Source organism: Leptonotus elevatus, chromosome 14 (assembly GCF_054856555.1).
Source record: "Leptonotus elevatus isolate MCC_2025b chromosome 14, RoL_Lele_1.0, whole genome shotgun sequence".
NCBI classification, from domain to species: domain Eukaryota; kingdom Metazoa; phylum Chordata; class Actinopteri; order Syngnathiformes; family Syngnathidae; genus Leptonotus; species Leptonotus elevatus.
The window spans coordinates 21,651,054-21,663,553 of record NC_141252.1 but is presented as its reverse complement, the minus strand read 5'-3'; the positions used below and the strand labels follow the sequence as shown (position 1 = coordinate 21,663,553).

Sequence of the window (12,500 nt, the reverse complement as noted above, 5' to 3'; positions counted from 1 at the left end):
CAAAAGCACAAAGCAATGGTTAAAAAGGGGAAACAAATACTGTTTTAAAATGGCCAGCAATGACTCCTGATCTCAATCCAATTGAAAATATTTGATATGAGCTGAAATGTGCCATTGGGAAAAGAAACCTGCAAACATTCAAGAGCTTGAACAATTTGCAAAGGAAGAGTGGGGGGAAATACTAGCGGAGAAGTGCAAGAAGCTTAGGGATGGCTACAAGAAACGTTTGGAAGCTGTCATCACTGCCAAAGGGTGTGCAACCAAATATCAAAGAGGGGTGCCATTATTGCTGCACATGCTTTGTTTTCTATTTCTTCTTTGGAATTACATTAAGTTGAAAAACAATTTCCTTTGTTGAATTACTTTGGACATCCAATTAAAAGGTCCTGCTGATAAATAAATTATATAATATAATATATATAATATATAAATTTGGTACAAGATATTTTAGAGATCATGCAAAAGAATAAAGGGGTGCTGATAACAGTGAGCAGGACTGTACATGAAAACATAGCAGATCTTAGGAAATAGAACGTTTTTAAGGATGATTTGAATGATCAAAGCGTTTGTCACATTAAATCCAATTCACAGAGCGTCACTAAACAAAAATCTTAGTCACTAAATAAAGTCACTGTTGTGTAGAAAGGGTATCTTTTCACAAAAAGCGTGTTTTTGCATTTTTTCAATTTTTCACTCAAATTACCTAGTTTCAAATGGTGATTACTAAATAACATAAGGTAGAAACATACTTTTTTTCTAATGAAAGAATGGAATCTAATATTTCATATGGTATCCATGTTTATGTAGTCAGAGCACATAATATTCTGTTTGCCTTTAAAGATGAGTGAAAATGCTCGAAATCGTCTGGCACTGTATGAGTTATTTTTTGAATAACGTTTGGCAGTAAAAGAGTTAAGTGCAAAGCATTAAGTGAATTACATGTAAACAATCTTGCTCAACACATTCATGGTGCAGGCGGGAAAAGCAGTGATGAACTCTTTTACCTCCAAACGTTACCTCCAAAAGACAACACCTAGAGTGCCAATTGATTTTGAGCATTTTCACTCATCTTTCGTGGCAAACAGAATATTAATTACGTAAACATGGTGGATACCAAATGAAAGATTGGATTCCATTCTATCAGTAGAAATAAAAAAGTATGATTCTATCTTATTCCGTTAATAATCAACATTAGAAAATAGGTAATTTGAGTGACACCCAAGTTATAATGGAAAAAAATAAGGAGAAAACAAGCTTTTTGTGAAAAGACAAATTTTCTGCACAACAGTGATTTTTACACTAATATTTTTTGTTTAGTGACGCTCTATGAATTTGATTTAATGTGACAAATGCTTTGATCATTCACAACATCCTTGAAAACTTATTTCCTCAGGTCCGCCATCTTGTCATGTCATTTGATTCACGAGATACCATTGAAAAGAGAATTAATGCTGCCATCTGCTGGCCATAGTTAATGGGTGGGTTTTTTTTCAGCTCATTCATGAAACCAGAGTTGCCCAAGTCATTGTGCTGCCCATTGAAGAAAAAAAAAACTTTGTTGTTGAGTTGTTTAAGTATTAAGAGATTTTTCTGTCTCTGTTGCCAACTGGATGACTTTTTATAATAAGTACATTGTAACTATAACTAAATACTTTTTTAGGGTAATGTGCCCAACATCTATTATATGTGAATATGAATTTTGGTGATGACTTTGGGTGTATTCAGACCTGCACTGTTTGGTCCACTTTAAACGGACCAGAGTTTGTTTCCCATGCTGATCCGGACCTTTTGTGCAGGTCTGAATACACACAAATGAATCCTGGTGCGGACCAAACAAGCGGGCCGAGACCCACTTTTTGAGGTGGTCTCGGTCCGCTTCCAAACACACTCGGTGCGGTTCGCTTTGCAGTCTGAATACAAACCACGGCTGATTCGCTCCAACTGCAGCACATGTGCGCCTTTTTTGGCTTAACAAGCCACCGTAGCCAAGCATCGCAGGGGGGAAATATTGCCCGGTTGTGAATATTGTGCTAAATTCATTCATAATCATCCGTATTCTTTTTAGCCACGCTAAGCATGTTATGGTCGGGAGGCGGGGCACGGGGAGCGCAACAGCTCTTTCTGGTTACTGCACGCAATCAATGACGCACTTCTATAATTAGAAACAGTGTCGCGGAACCTCCATTGAATGAGCTGCTCTTGACGCTGGCAAATATCTTACATCTAATAAAGCCACAAATATGCTGAGCAGTAATGCAGCACGTTGAAATTTCATGTTTTCCTCTATTTCCGGGTTTCATTATTTGCGTTCAGCTCTAGTCATTTTTGTCCAATGGGAGCACAGATCGTCACGCCGATCAATGTGATTACACAATATAGCCCCCTTGCAAAAATCACAGTGTGAATATGAACCGCACCAAACGAAAAAGAATAAAAGTCCGCTTTTGGTCCGGACCAAAAGGACTTTTTTGGTCTGAATACACCCTTAGTTTTCTGACTGTCCCGTTTCACATCTACTCACGCGATCAGGTCTCCAAGCTCCCGTTCTGATTATTTTATATTTCTATAATAAGAATAATAATGATAATAATAATAAATAATAATAACAATGCATTTTATTTTAATTGGCCTCTTTCTTGGCACTCAAGGACACCGCGCAATATGTTAAATGACATTACATTTTAAAAAAGAATTAATAAAATAAATAAAAGTGGAATTAATTAAATTAATTAAAACTTAAACAACAGAAAGGGAAAGAGCAAAAAAACCATGTTAGGTTGAGTAGGTTGTTTAAAACAGGTCTGTTTTGAATTGCGATATTGAATTAGTGGAATACTCTCTTCCCGCCATTGTTCTGCCACTGTGTTCTTGTTGCAAAGCTAGCATTTATTTTGTCATGTGTGGCAATTTGGAGAAAACAGGTGCAAACTACGCTAAATGAAGTGCAATTTATGGCACTGTCAGCAGATGCAGTGCATTATTTTTGGATTTGGCCAAAGTGTGCAAAAACCGACCCGTCTACTTGAGATTCTACTCAAGGTAAGCCATTTAAAACTTAAAAGAACTTTACTCGTCAAATAACTGAATGGTGGGCTTTAAGCTAAGCGCTAAGTCTTCTTAATTTACTATTTTAGGTCAAATTTTATGTATTTTCCAGTAAATATGTCTTTTCAAGTTACTGTTCCAACCGGAATTTGTTCGTTATACACACACACCCCCACACACACACGCACATTATATTACACCTTCCAAATAATTGTGCATGCAGTATATACAGTCCCTTCCAAAAGTATTGGAACGGCACGGTCAATTCCAATGCTTAAAACATTTGGGGTTCAGATCAAAAGATGAATATCAGACAAAAGTTCAGAATGTCAAATTTGATTTAATGGTATTTACATCTAGATGTGATAAACGACTCAGGACATACACCTTTTATTTGGACCCACCAACTTTCAAAGTATTGGAACAGACATTTTTAATGCAGAAAATTGAATTTCAAATTACTACTACCACGTGTGGCCGAAAAATTAAACAGCACACTCCCTTCTTCACTTACACAATGCGCACATGACGTCACATCCGAAGACAGAAGGCGGGAAATTCAAACCCGAATCCAGTCTGAAAACTATTGGCCAGAGGCTTGTAGGAGTGCCCATTGTAAACAGCTCAGGTGTTAATCTGCTAATTAGAAGACGTTTGAGTCATAAATGGTCAAATAAAAAGGCTATTGTACATATATTTTAGGGACAAACTTCTACATTGAGCAGCTTTAAAGTGAAAAACAATTAGTATTTGCTTCCAAAACCCTGCCTTGCAATAAGTGCATCAAGCCTGTGACCCATTGACTTTCCCAGATTGTTGCATACTGTCATGTTTCGGTTCTGTGGGGGTTGGGTTTTTGTTTGTTATGGGTGTTCTTGTTGTTTTTGTTTGTGGTAGGTGTTTTTCTCTTGTCTCGTTATGTCTAACCACGCCCACCTGTGTGTGTCTTCCCTTCCCAGTGTGTGTGACAAATCAGTGCCCTCAGCCACTTGTGTTTCCCCAGGTGTGTCTCATTAGGTCCTTAGTGTGAGTGTATTTAGGCCCCGTCCAGACGGAAGCAAAGCCAGCTTCGTTCCTCAAACAAATCTCGTACACACAGAAGTGTTACAAGACTTGCGTGTGTCCAAAAGAAGACGCTGAGGAAGTTTAACGGATATATTGTATATGCCAAGTCTGGAGCGGCACTTTAGCGTAGCCACAGTGAGTTAACGGAAAGCCTAGAAGAAGAATCAGCGAAGAAGACAAACACTTTTTTTTTATTACTTTATTGCAATTTACAGAACAATGGGCTTTACATGTATCGAAACAACATTAAGAAGACGAACACAGGAAAAGTGACAATGGCGGGTGATTCAAGTACAACACCACTTGTTGAACATGGGAATAAAGAAGCAAAATATTTTGCTGCAAAAGCATTAGCACACAAAGGAGGCTGCGCAAAATGACTATGACACGGCTATCCGCCATTGTTGTTGACAGACTGACGGTCACGCGATACGGTGCATACGTCCAGATGGAGGCATACGGGGCGTGTATTGAAATCTTTCCACTCTGGAGACCGGTTTCAAAAGTGATCGGTTTCAAGCTCCGAAAACCGCACCGTCATGTGGACGAACGACCTTAACGGTAAGAAACTTGTGTGGATGTGGATACATTGAAACGGGCTTTTGTGTGTACGGGGCCTTAGTCTGTTGTGTTTGTCCAGTCGGTGTGGGCGCCAAACTTTTGTCACAGCCAAGTCTTCATCACAGTTAAGCAGCCATTGTCACAGCCAAGTAGCCATTGTCACAGCCAAGTAGCCATTGTCACAGCCAAGTAGCCTTTGTCACAGCCAAGTAGTTTTTGTTACAGCCACAGCCAAGCCATAGCCCCAGCATAGTCATAGTCACTCCACAGCCAAGTCATAGCCACTCCACAGCCAAGTCATAGCCACTCCACAGCAAGACAAGTCAAGCCAAATCAGGTCCTGTCACTTCATGCTCATTCCAGTCATTGCGACCAGTCTAGTCACCTCCTGTCCAGTCATGGTGACCAGTCTAGTCACCTCCTGTCCAGTCATGGTGACCAGTCAAGTCACATCCTGTCCAGTCATGGTGACCAATCCAGTCACGTCACGTCCAGTTATGGCACCAGTCCAGTCAAGTCAAGTTGTGGTTGTCTGCTGCTCACCTTTTTCCCTATGTATCATGAAACAACTATGCTTTGCACTTTTTCCTGTTTCGCTGCCTGTTTTCCTGCATTCGGGCCCTTATCAAGGGGCTCGGCACCCCGTACTCCCAAAACACGCCCAACAGTACTACCTTAGGGACACGGACATACGCCTTCTCCAATTTTTTCTTTTTGCGGACTCTGTATTGGTCCGTTGAGGTGAAGAAGGAGCTGAGTGGAAAGGCGAAGCTCTCGATTTACCGGTCGATCTACGCCATCCCTCATTCACTCACATCTCTCATGAAACATTCTTCTTTTGAAATGCTTTTTTTACAGGCCTTTACTGCAGCTTCTTTCAGTTCTTGTTTGTTTCTGGAGGTTTCTCTCTTTAGTCTCTTCTTCAAGAGTTGAAATGTATGCTCTTACCAGTTAATGTCCTGTAACTGACTTGGCCACTCTAAAATCTTCCACTTTTCCCTCTGATGAAGTCCTTTGTCGTGTCGGAAGTAGGCATGGGCAGTTATTGGATTTTGACGGTATGATCACCGTGAGCAAAAATATTGTGCTGTCACAGAATCACAGTATTAAAATCCGCACCAATCAGCCTGTCAATCTCCCACTCCATCCTGCCCTCACTTGTGAACAAGACCCCAAGATACTCCTCCACTTGGGGCAGGATCTCATCCCCGACCCGGAGAGGGCACGCCACCCTTTTCCAACTGAGGACCATGGTCTCGGATTTGGAGGTGCTGATCTTCATCCCAACCGCTTCACATTCGGCTGCGAACCGCTCCAGTGAGAGTTGGAGATCATGGCTTGATGAAGCCAACAGCACCACATCATCTGCAAAAAGCAGAGAAGCAATGCCGAGACCACCAAACTGGACCCCCTCAACGCCTTGGCTGTGCCTAGAAATTCTGTCCATAAAAGTTATGAACAGAATCGGTGATAAAGGGCAGCCCTGGCGAAGTCCAACCCTCACTGGAAACAAATCCGACTTAATGCCAGCAATGCGGACAAATCTCTGACACCGGTCGTACAGGGATTGAACTGCCCTTATCAAGGGGCTCGGCACCCCGTACTCCCAAAGCACCCCCCACAGGATTCCCTTAGGGACACGGACAAACGCCTTCTCCCAATTTTTCTTTTTGCGGACTCTGTATCGGTCCGTTGAGGTGAAGAAGGAGCTGAGTGGAAAGGCGAAGCTCTCGATTTACCGGTCGATCTACGTTCCTACCCTCACCTATGGTCACGAGCTGTGGGTAGTGCCCGTAAGAACAATATCACGAATACAAGTGGCCGAAAGTTTCCTCTGCAGGGTGTCCGGGCTCTCCCTTAGAGATAGGGTGAGAAGCTCGGTCATCCGGGAAGGACTCTGAGTAGAGCCGCTGCTCCTCCACGTTGAGAGGAGCCAGGTGAAGTGGCTCGGGCTTCTGGTTTGGATGCCTCCCTAAAGAGGTGTTCCGGGCCTGTCCCACCAGCGGGAGACCCCGGGGACGACCCAGGACACGCTGAAGAGACTATGTCTCTCGGCTGGCCTGGGAACGCCTTGGGATCCCGCTAGAGGAGCTGGTAGAAGTGGCTGGGGAGGGGGAAGTCTGAGCTTCCCTGCTAAAGATGCTGCCCCTGTGACCCGACCTCAGATAAGCGGTAGAAGATGGATGAATGGATGGATAGTCTTTATTTTGTTTTGAGTTTTTATTATTTATTATAAAAAATGTTGCACATTATTTTGTGCTAGATTTAATTAATACCATGATAAAATTAAAAAGTAGCGTTGCATTTCGACTGGATTCAATTAAAAAGCAAGCAAGGCGAGCCATTGGAGCCAAAAGCCAAACACGCAAAATTGTCACCTAGGAGCGACGTCACCTGAAGGTGCTTTTCTATGCTGCTGCTAGATGACGTCACTTCTGTGTGACACACTTTCTAACGTCCTTATTCCGGTTATTATCAAAATAAATATACTTAAACCACATTTAAAATCAACCCCAAAGGCTCATGTATTAAATTAATGACCAAAGACGAAAACTAAGGACATTTTCACTCTAATCGTTATGATAGTTTTAGTTAGTTTTAGTTAACATAAAATGTAGTTAGTTAGTTTTCATATATTTTTTTTAAAAAGCACTTTAGTTTTTATTTTATTTCAATTTTTTTTTTAGTTCTTTTGTTAGTTTAAGTCAACTAAAATAACCTTCGTCTGAACATTTTGCATAGCATTTATATTGAATAAATTAAACTTTGTTTACATTTTTGTTGGGTTTATTACTTATTAAAATTAAAATCGTAATCGTCCAGATTGACTGGAAAAAAATCCTGATTTAATTTTTCGTTCGTATCGCCCAGTCCCACTTCAAAATTTATTCTGCTGCGACCATCATGAGTCGCATCATCAATAAAGACTAGTGCGCCTGTTCCAGAAGCAGCCTTGCAAGCCTTAGCAATGACATTACTCCCACTATGCTTCACATATTAGCTTTTGTAATTTGGATCATAAGCCGATAATTTCTGTCTCTTCACTTTCACTTTCCATCCATCCATTTTGTTCCGCTTATCCGGGGTGGGGTCACAGGGGCAGCAGCTTTAGCAGAATCCCAGACTTCCTTCTCCCCAGCGACATCAACCAGCTCCTCCGGTGGAATGCCAAGGCGTTCCCAGGCCAGCCGAGAGGCATAGTCTCTCCAGCGTGTCCAGGGCTGGTGGGACATGCCCGGAACACCTCTCCAGGTGAGGCACTTAAACCAGATGCCCGAGCCACCTCAACTCTGGCTCTTCTCAACGTGGATGAGTCTCTCCCAGATGGCTGAGCTTCTCACCCTATCTCTAAGGAAGAGCCCAGACACTCTGCGGAGGAAACTCATTTTAACCGCTTGTATCCGGGATCTTGTTCTTTCGGTCACAAGTCACGACTCACAGCTCGTGACCATAGGTGAGGGTGGTAATATAAATCAACAGAGTAAATGGAAAATAGAGAACTTCGCCTTTCAGCTTAGCTCCTCCTTCACCACAATGACGATACAGAATCCGCATGTCTGCAGACACTGCACTGATCCGCCATACTCTGTTTCCTCAAAGGAAGGCGTGTCGGTGGAATTGAGGAGGTCTTCGAAGTATTCTCCCCACCGATTCACAACGTCCCAAGTCGAGGTCACCAGCGCACCATCTCCTCCCAATCACACCCCTCCAGATCTCACTGTCAATATACACGTGAGCGTTGATGTCCCCCAGCAGAAGGAGGGAGTCCCTAGGGGCAGCGTTTTCTAGCACACCCTCCAAGGACTCCAAAAACAGTGGGTACTCTGAACTGCTGTTTGGTGGGTAGGCACAAACAGTCAGGACCCATTCCCCCACCCCAATGCGGAGGGAGGCTACCCTCACGTCTACCGGAGTGAACCCTAATTTACAGGCGCCAAGCTGGGAGGCAACAAGTATGCCTACACCTGCTCTGCGCCTCTCACCGAGGGCAACTCCAGTTTGGAACAGAGTCCAACCCCTCTCGAGAGGATTAGTACCAGAGCCCAAGCTGTGCGTAGAGGCAAGTCTGACTATGTCTAGTCTGAATTTCTCTGCATCACACACATTGCATGTCCCAAGAGCTAGCTTCTGCAGCTGGGGATCGGACCGCCAAGGTCCCTGCCTTTGGCCGCCACCCAGCTCACTGCGCAGCCGAACCCTTTGACCCCTCCTACATGTGGTAATCCCATTGGAAGCTTTCCATCACTTTGGTAGAAGTTAATCAGTCCATAAACCTTGTTCCAAAACTTTTGTGGCTCATTTCTGTACTTGGGGGGGGGGGGGGGGGGGGGGGAAGGCAAAATCCAGTCTGGCCTTCTGATTCTTTTTGCTGATGAGTGGTCTGTGGTATGACCTATATATTTATTTTCTTGAAGACTTCATTTAACAGTGGATTGTGATCCTTCACCGCTGCCTCAGGTCAGAAGAGATGTCACTGACTGTTGTCTTTGGCTATTTCTTCACAGCTCTCGCAATGTTTCTGTCGTCAACTGCTGTACCCATGGCCGCCTTGTTGGATGTCTGTTGCTCAGTACACCAGTATTTGTTTTTTTCTTTTTTCAGGGCATTTCAAATTGTTGTCTTGGTTACTCGCAATGTTTTGCAAAGCAAAAGCTCTTATCAATTTTCCCTCTTCTCTCTGCTTCAAAATGATTTGCTTTTCTCCCATAGAGAACTCTCTGGACTTCATATTTGCTTAACAGCAAATGCAGATTTCACAGGTGAAACCCAAACCCAAAAACAAGTAGTATCAATCTAAAAGGCAACACCTGTGAAACTAGAAACACCCATCAGTCATGTTCCAATACTTTTGCTCACTTGAAAAGTGGGTGGCCTGCCATGAGTTGTTTAACACATATAAATGTAAATACTATGAAATAAAAGCTGTAATTATGAACATTTGTCGCATATTCATCTTTTGATCTGAAACACAAATGTCAGTATACACAAAATCCAGAGGAATTGATCTTGCTGTTCAAATACTTTTTGGAAGGGACTGTAAACTATGGAGAGGATACCTGACCTTTTCTATGGACTTGTAGGTAGCGAGATCACTTTCAAAGCATTTGGTCTTGTCACTATCAGCCAGCATAATGTAGTTGGAGACAGGAGCTCGAGCTCTGCCTTTGGACTGGACATAGGACCTGTATTCAGTTGGCAAGTCAAACCGCACCACCAAGTTACACTTCGGAATGTCCACACCTTCCTCCACAATGCTTGTAGCAATCAGCAGGTTGGTTTCATGCGCTCGGAATTTACGGAGAACCTAGAAGAGAAAGATGGAAAACAGTTAAAACAGCTGATAAATATTGTTGGATGACATTAACAAGGTCACTCAACAACAAAAGCCTGTTCATTTGTGAATTCATCATAGACAATAAATTGGATTTTCGTACTGAAACCTGGCATAAACCTTTAGAATACATCTCACTCAACCAGACCACCCCACCTGGATACACTTATCTTGACAACCCCAGACGGAAAAAACGAGGCGGAGGAATTGCAGTCATTCATCAAAGTGATATTAAACCCAGCCCCATCTCCATCCTACCTACACCCTCATTTTAACATTTAACTTACAGACTTTCTTTCTGACTTTACTTTGTAACTCAACTATCCTCTATCTCGGCATCCATTCTGCTTCTTGTTGATTTTAACATTCACATGGACTCTCCTAAAGCCAAACTCACTTGTGATTTCTTGGACATTCTAAACAGCCTAAACCTCACCCAGCATGTCACTTCACCTACACACACAGACACATATTGAACTTTGTCTGTTCCACACCATCTCTTACCATCCATAATCTGTCATTGACTGATCTCACCATTTCCAATCACATGGCCATCATTCTTGACATCATAATTCACACTCCCACCAACAAACAAACTCGAACAATAACCTTCCATAACCTGAAATCGCTACCTCCCAACTTTTTCCTTCTCCCTATCACACGTCATCACTAACTTTTTAATTTAATTTAATTTAATTGAGCTGAAATTTCAAGTTGAAGTTCAGAAGGGCACCATTCATAATTTCTAAATTCTTATTGTCATTATTATATGTGGGATACAAATGTTTATAGTGTGCATGGGCAATTTGTCCAAGACTTGGCTCACTTGACTCCCATTATAAATCATAATTTTTCAAGTTTTTTAATGCACTGTACGCCTGATGTGTTACGGTGCATTTCCCGCGATTACCCAATTAATCCCTCCAGTGAGACCTCAACTAAGGGTAGAAAATAAAAAATGTGAGTTTAGAGTGTTATTTTGCCATAATCCACCAGGAGAGAGCTAATTATCATTTTTGATAATCATTTGTTTATATATATATATATATATATATATATATATATATATATATATATATATATATATATATATATATATATATATATATAGTGCTGTTCAAAAGTTTGTGAACCCTGCAGGCATGGTCAGATTTTTTTGTATTAAATATTAAAAGCACCTTATTCAATATTTTGTCATACTCCAATCTACAATGCTGACATTGAAAATAATGGACTTAAACAAAAAGAATGATAATATTGCCATTCATTCTTGAACAAAAGTTGTTGATTTAAGAAAAACTCAGATTTCATGGGTGCAAAAGTATGTGAACCTCTCACTTAATCAGACATTGCATCTCCGTTTGCAACGATAACGTCATCCAAACACTTTCTTTAGTGACTTATCAGTCTTTCACATCTACTTTGGGGGATTTTTGCCACTCTTTCTTGCAAAATGCAGCCAATTGAGAGAGGTTGGATGGGCGTCTAGCATAAACTGCCCGCTTCATGTCCCGCCAAAGTATTTTCTAAAGAATTTAAGTCAGGATTTTAACTGGGCATATCCAGAAAATGAATCTTGTTTTTTTCCCAGACATTCCTTGGTTGTATTGCTGGAATGCTTTGAATTATTGTCATGTTGCATGATCCATCTTCTACCAGGCTGTAACTTCAAAAAGAACGGCTTCAGGTTATGATCCAGGATTTCACAATATTCCTCTGAATTCATGATTCCCTGGACTATGGGGAGTTGTCCAGGTCCCGAGGATGAAAAGCCATCCCAGAACCACCCTGCTTAACTGTAGGGAGAATGTTCTTTTGCTGGTATGCAGTGTTGACTTTTCACCAAACATGACTTTTTTAGTTGTGACCAAACAGTTCAATTTTGGACTCATCTGTCCACAGAAGGGACTTCCAAAAAGCTTTAGGTTTGTCCAGGTACTCTCTGGCAAAGTTGAGATGGGCAGCTTTTTTTTTTGAGCGGAGTCTTCCGTGAAAGCCTTGTCGATTGACTTTTCTCCTGATTGTTGAAGCATACAACACATGTGTCCCAGATGCAGCAAAAGAGGTCTGCAAATCCCCTATGTGATGTTCGAGTTGGCTTTTTACCTGAATTATCATTTGTCTTGTGGTTTTTGCTGATATTTCTAGGCAGGATTGTAGTAATTTTTTTGTGTTCTCTCGTTGCAGATGATCTGCTTCACAGTGGAATGATGAAGCACAATTTTTTTTAGATGACTTTATAGCTTTCCCCAGACAGATGTGCTGTCACTACCCACTTCCTGAGGTCCCCTGAGATTTCTCTTCCTCTCAGCATGACTGACCTGTATGGGTTCACCTGGGTAAGACTAAAATGACGTGGTTTTGTTTCTGTTTCAGTCAGTGATGCACAATTTCTTTGCTAAACATTTAATTTAATTGGTCCATTTCAAAATGTAATGGTTCAGATTGAACGACAAAATCAGGTTGAAACAATGAGAAAATCCAAATTGTTCAAGAG

General features: G+C 41.7%; 1 protein-coding gene across 6 annotated transcripts in view; it reads right to left on the bottom strand.

Annotated features, from left to right (window-relative positions):
- Positions 1 to 12,500, bottom strand: part of dicer1 (dicer 1, ribonuclease type III) — a 213,908-nt gene that overhangs the window by 135,423 nt on the left and 65,985 nt on the right. For all 6 annotated transcript variants that reach the window (XR_015097029.1, XM_086094344.1, XM_086094347.1 and 3 more), the window contains one exon: positions 9,734 to 9,976. Coding sequence is in view for 5 of the 6 variants with exons in the window: in XM_086094344.1 (XP_085950470.1) it covers positions 9,734 to 9,976 (243 nt within the window). In the remaining variant the exon portion in view is untranslated. The remainder of the gene's footprint in view (positions 1 to 9,733; positions 9,977 to 12,500) is intronic.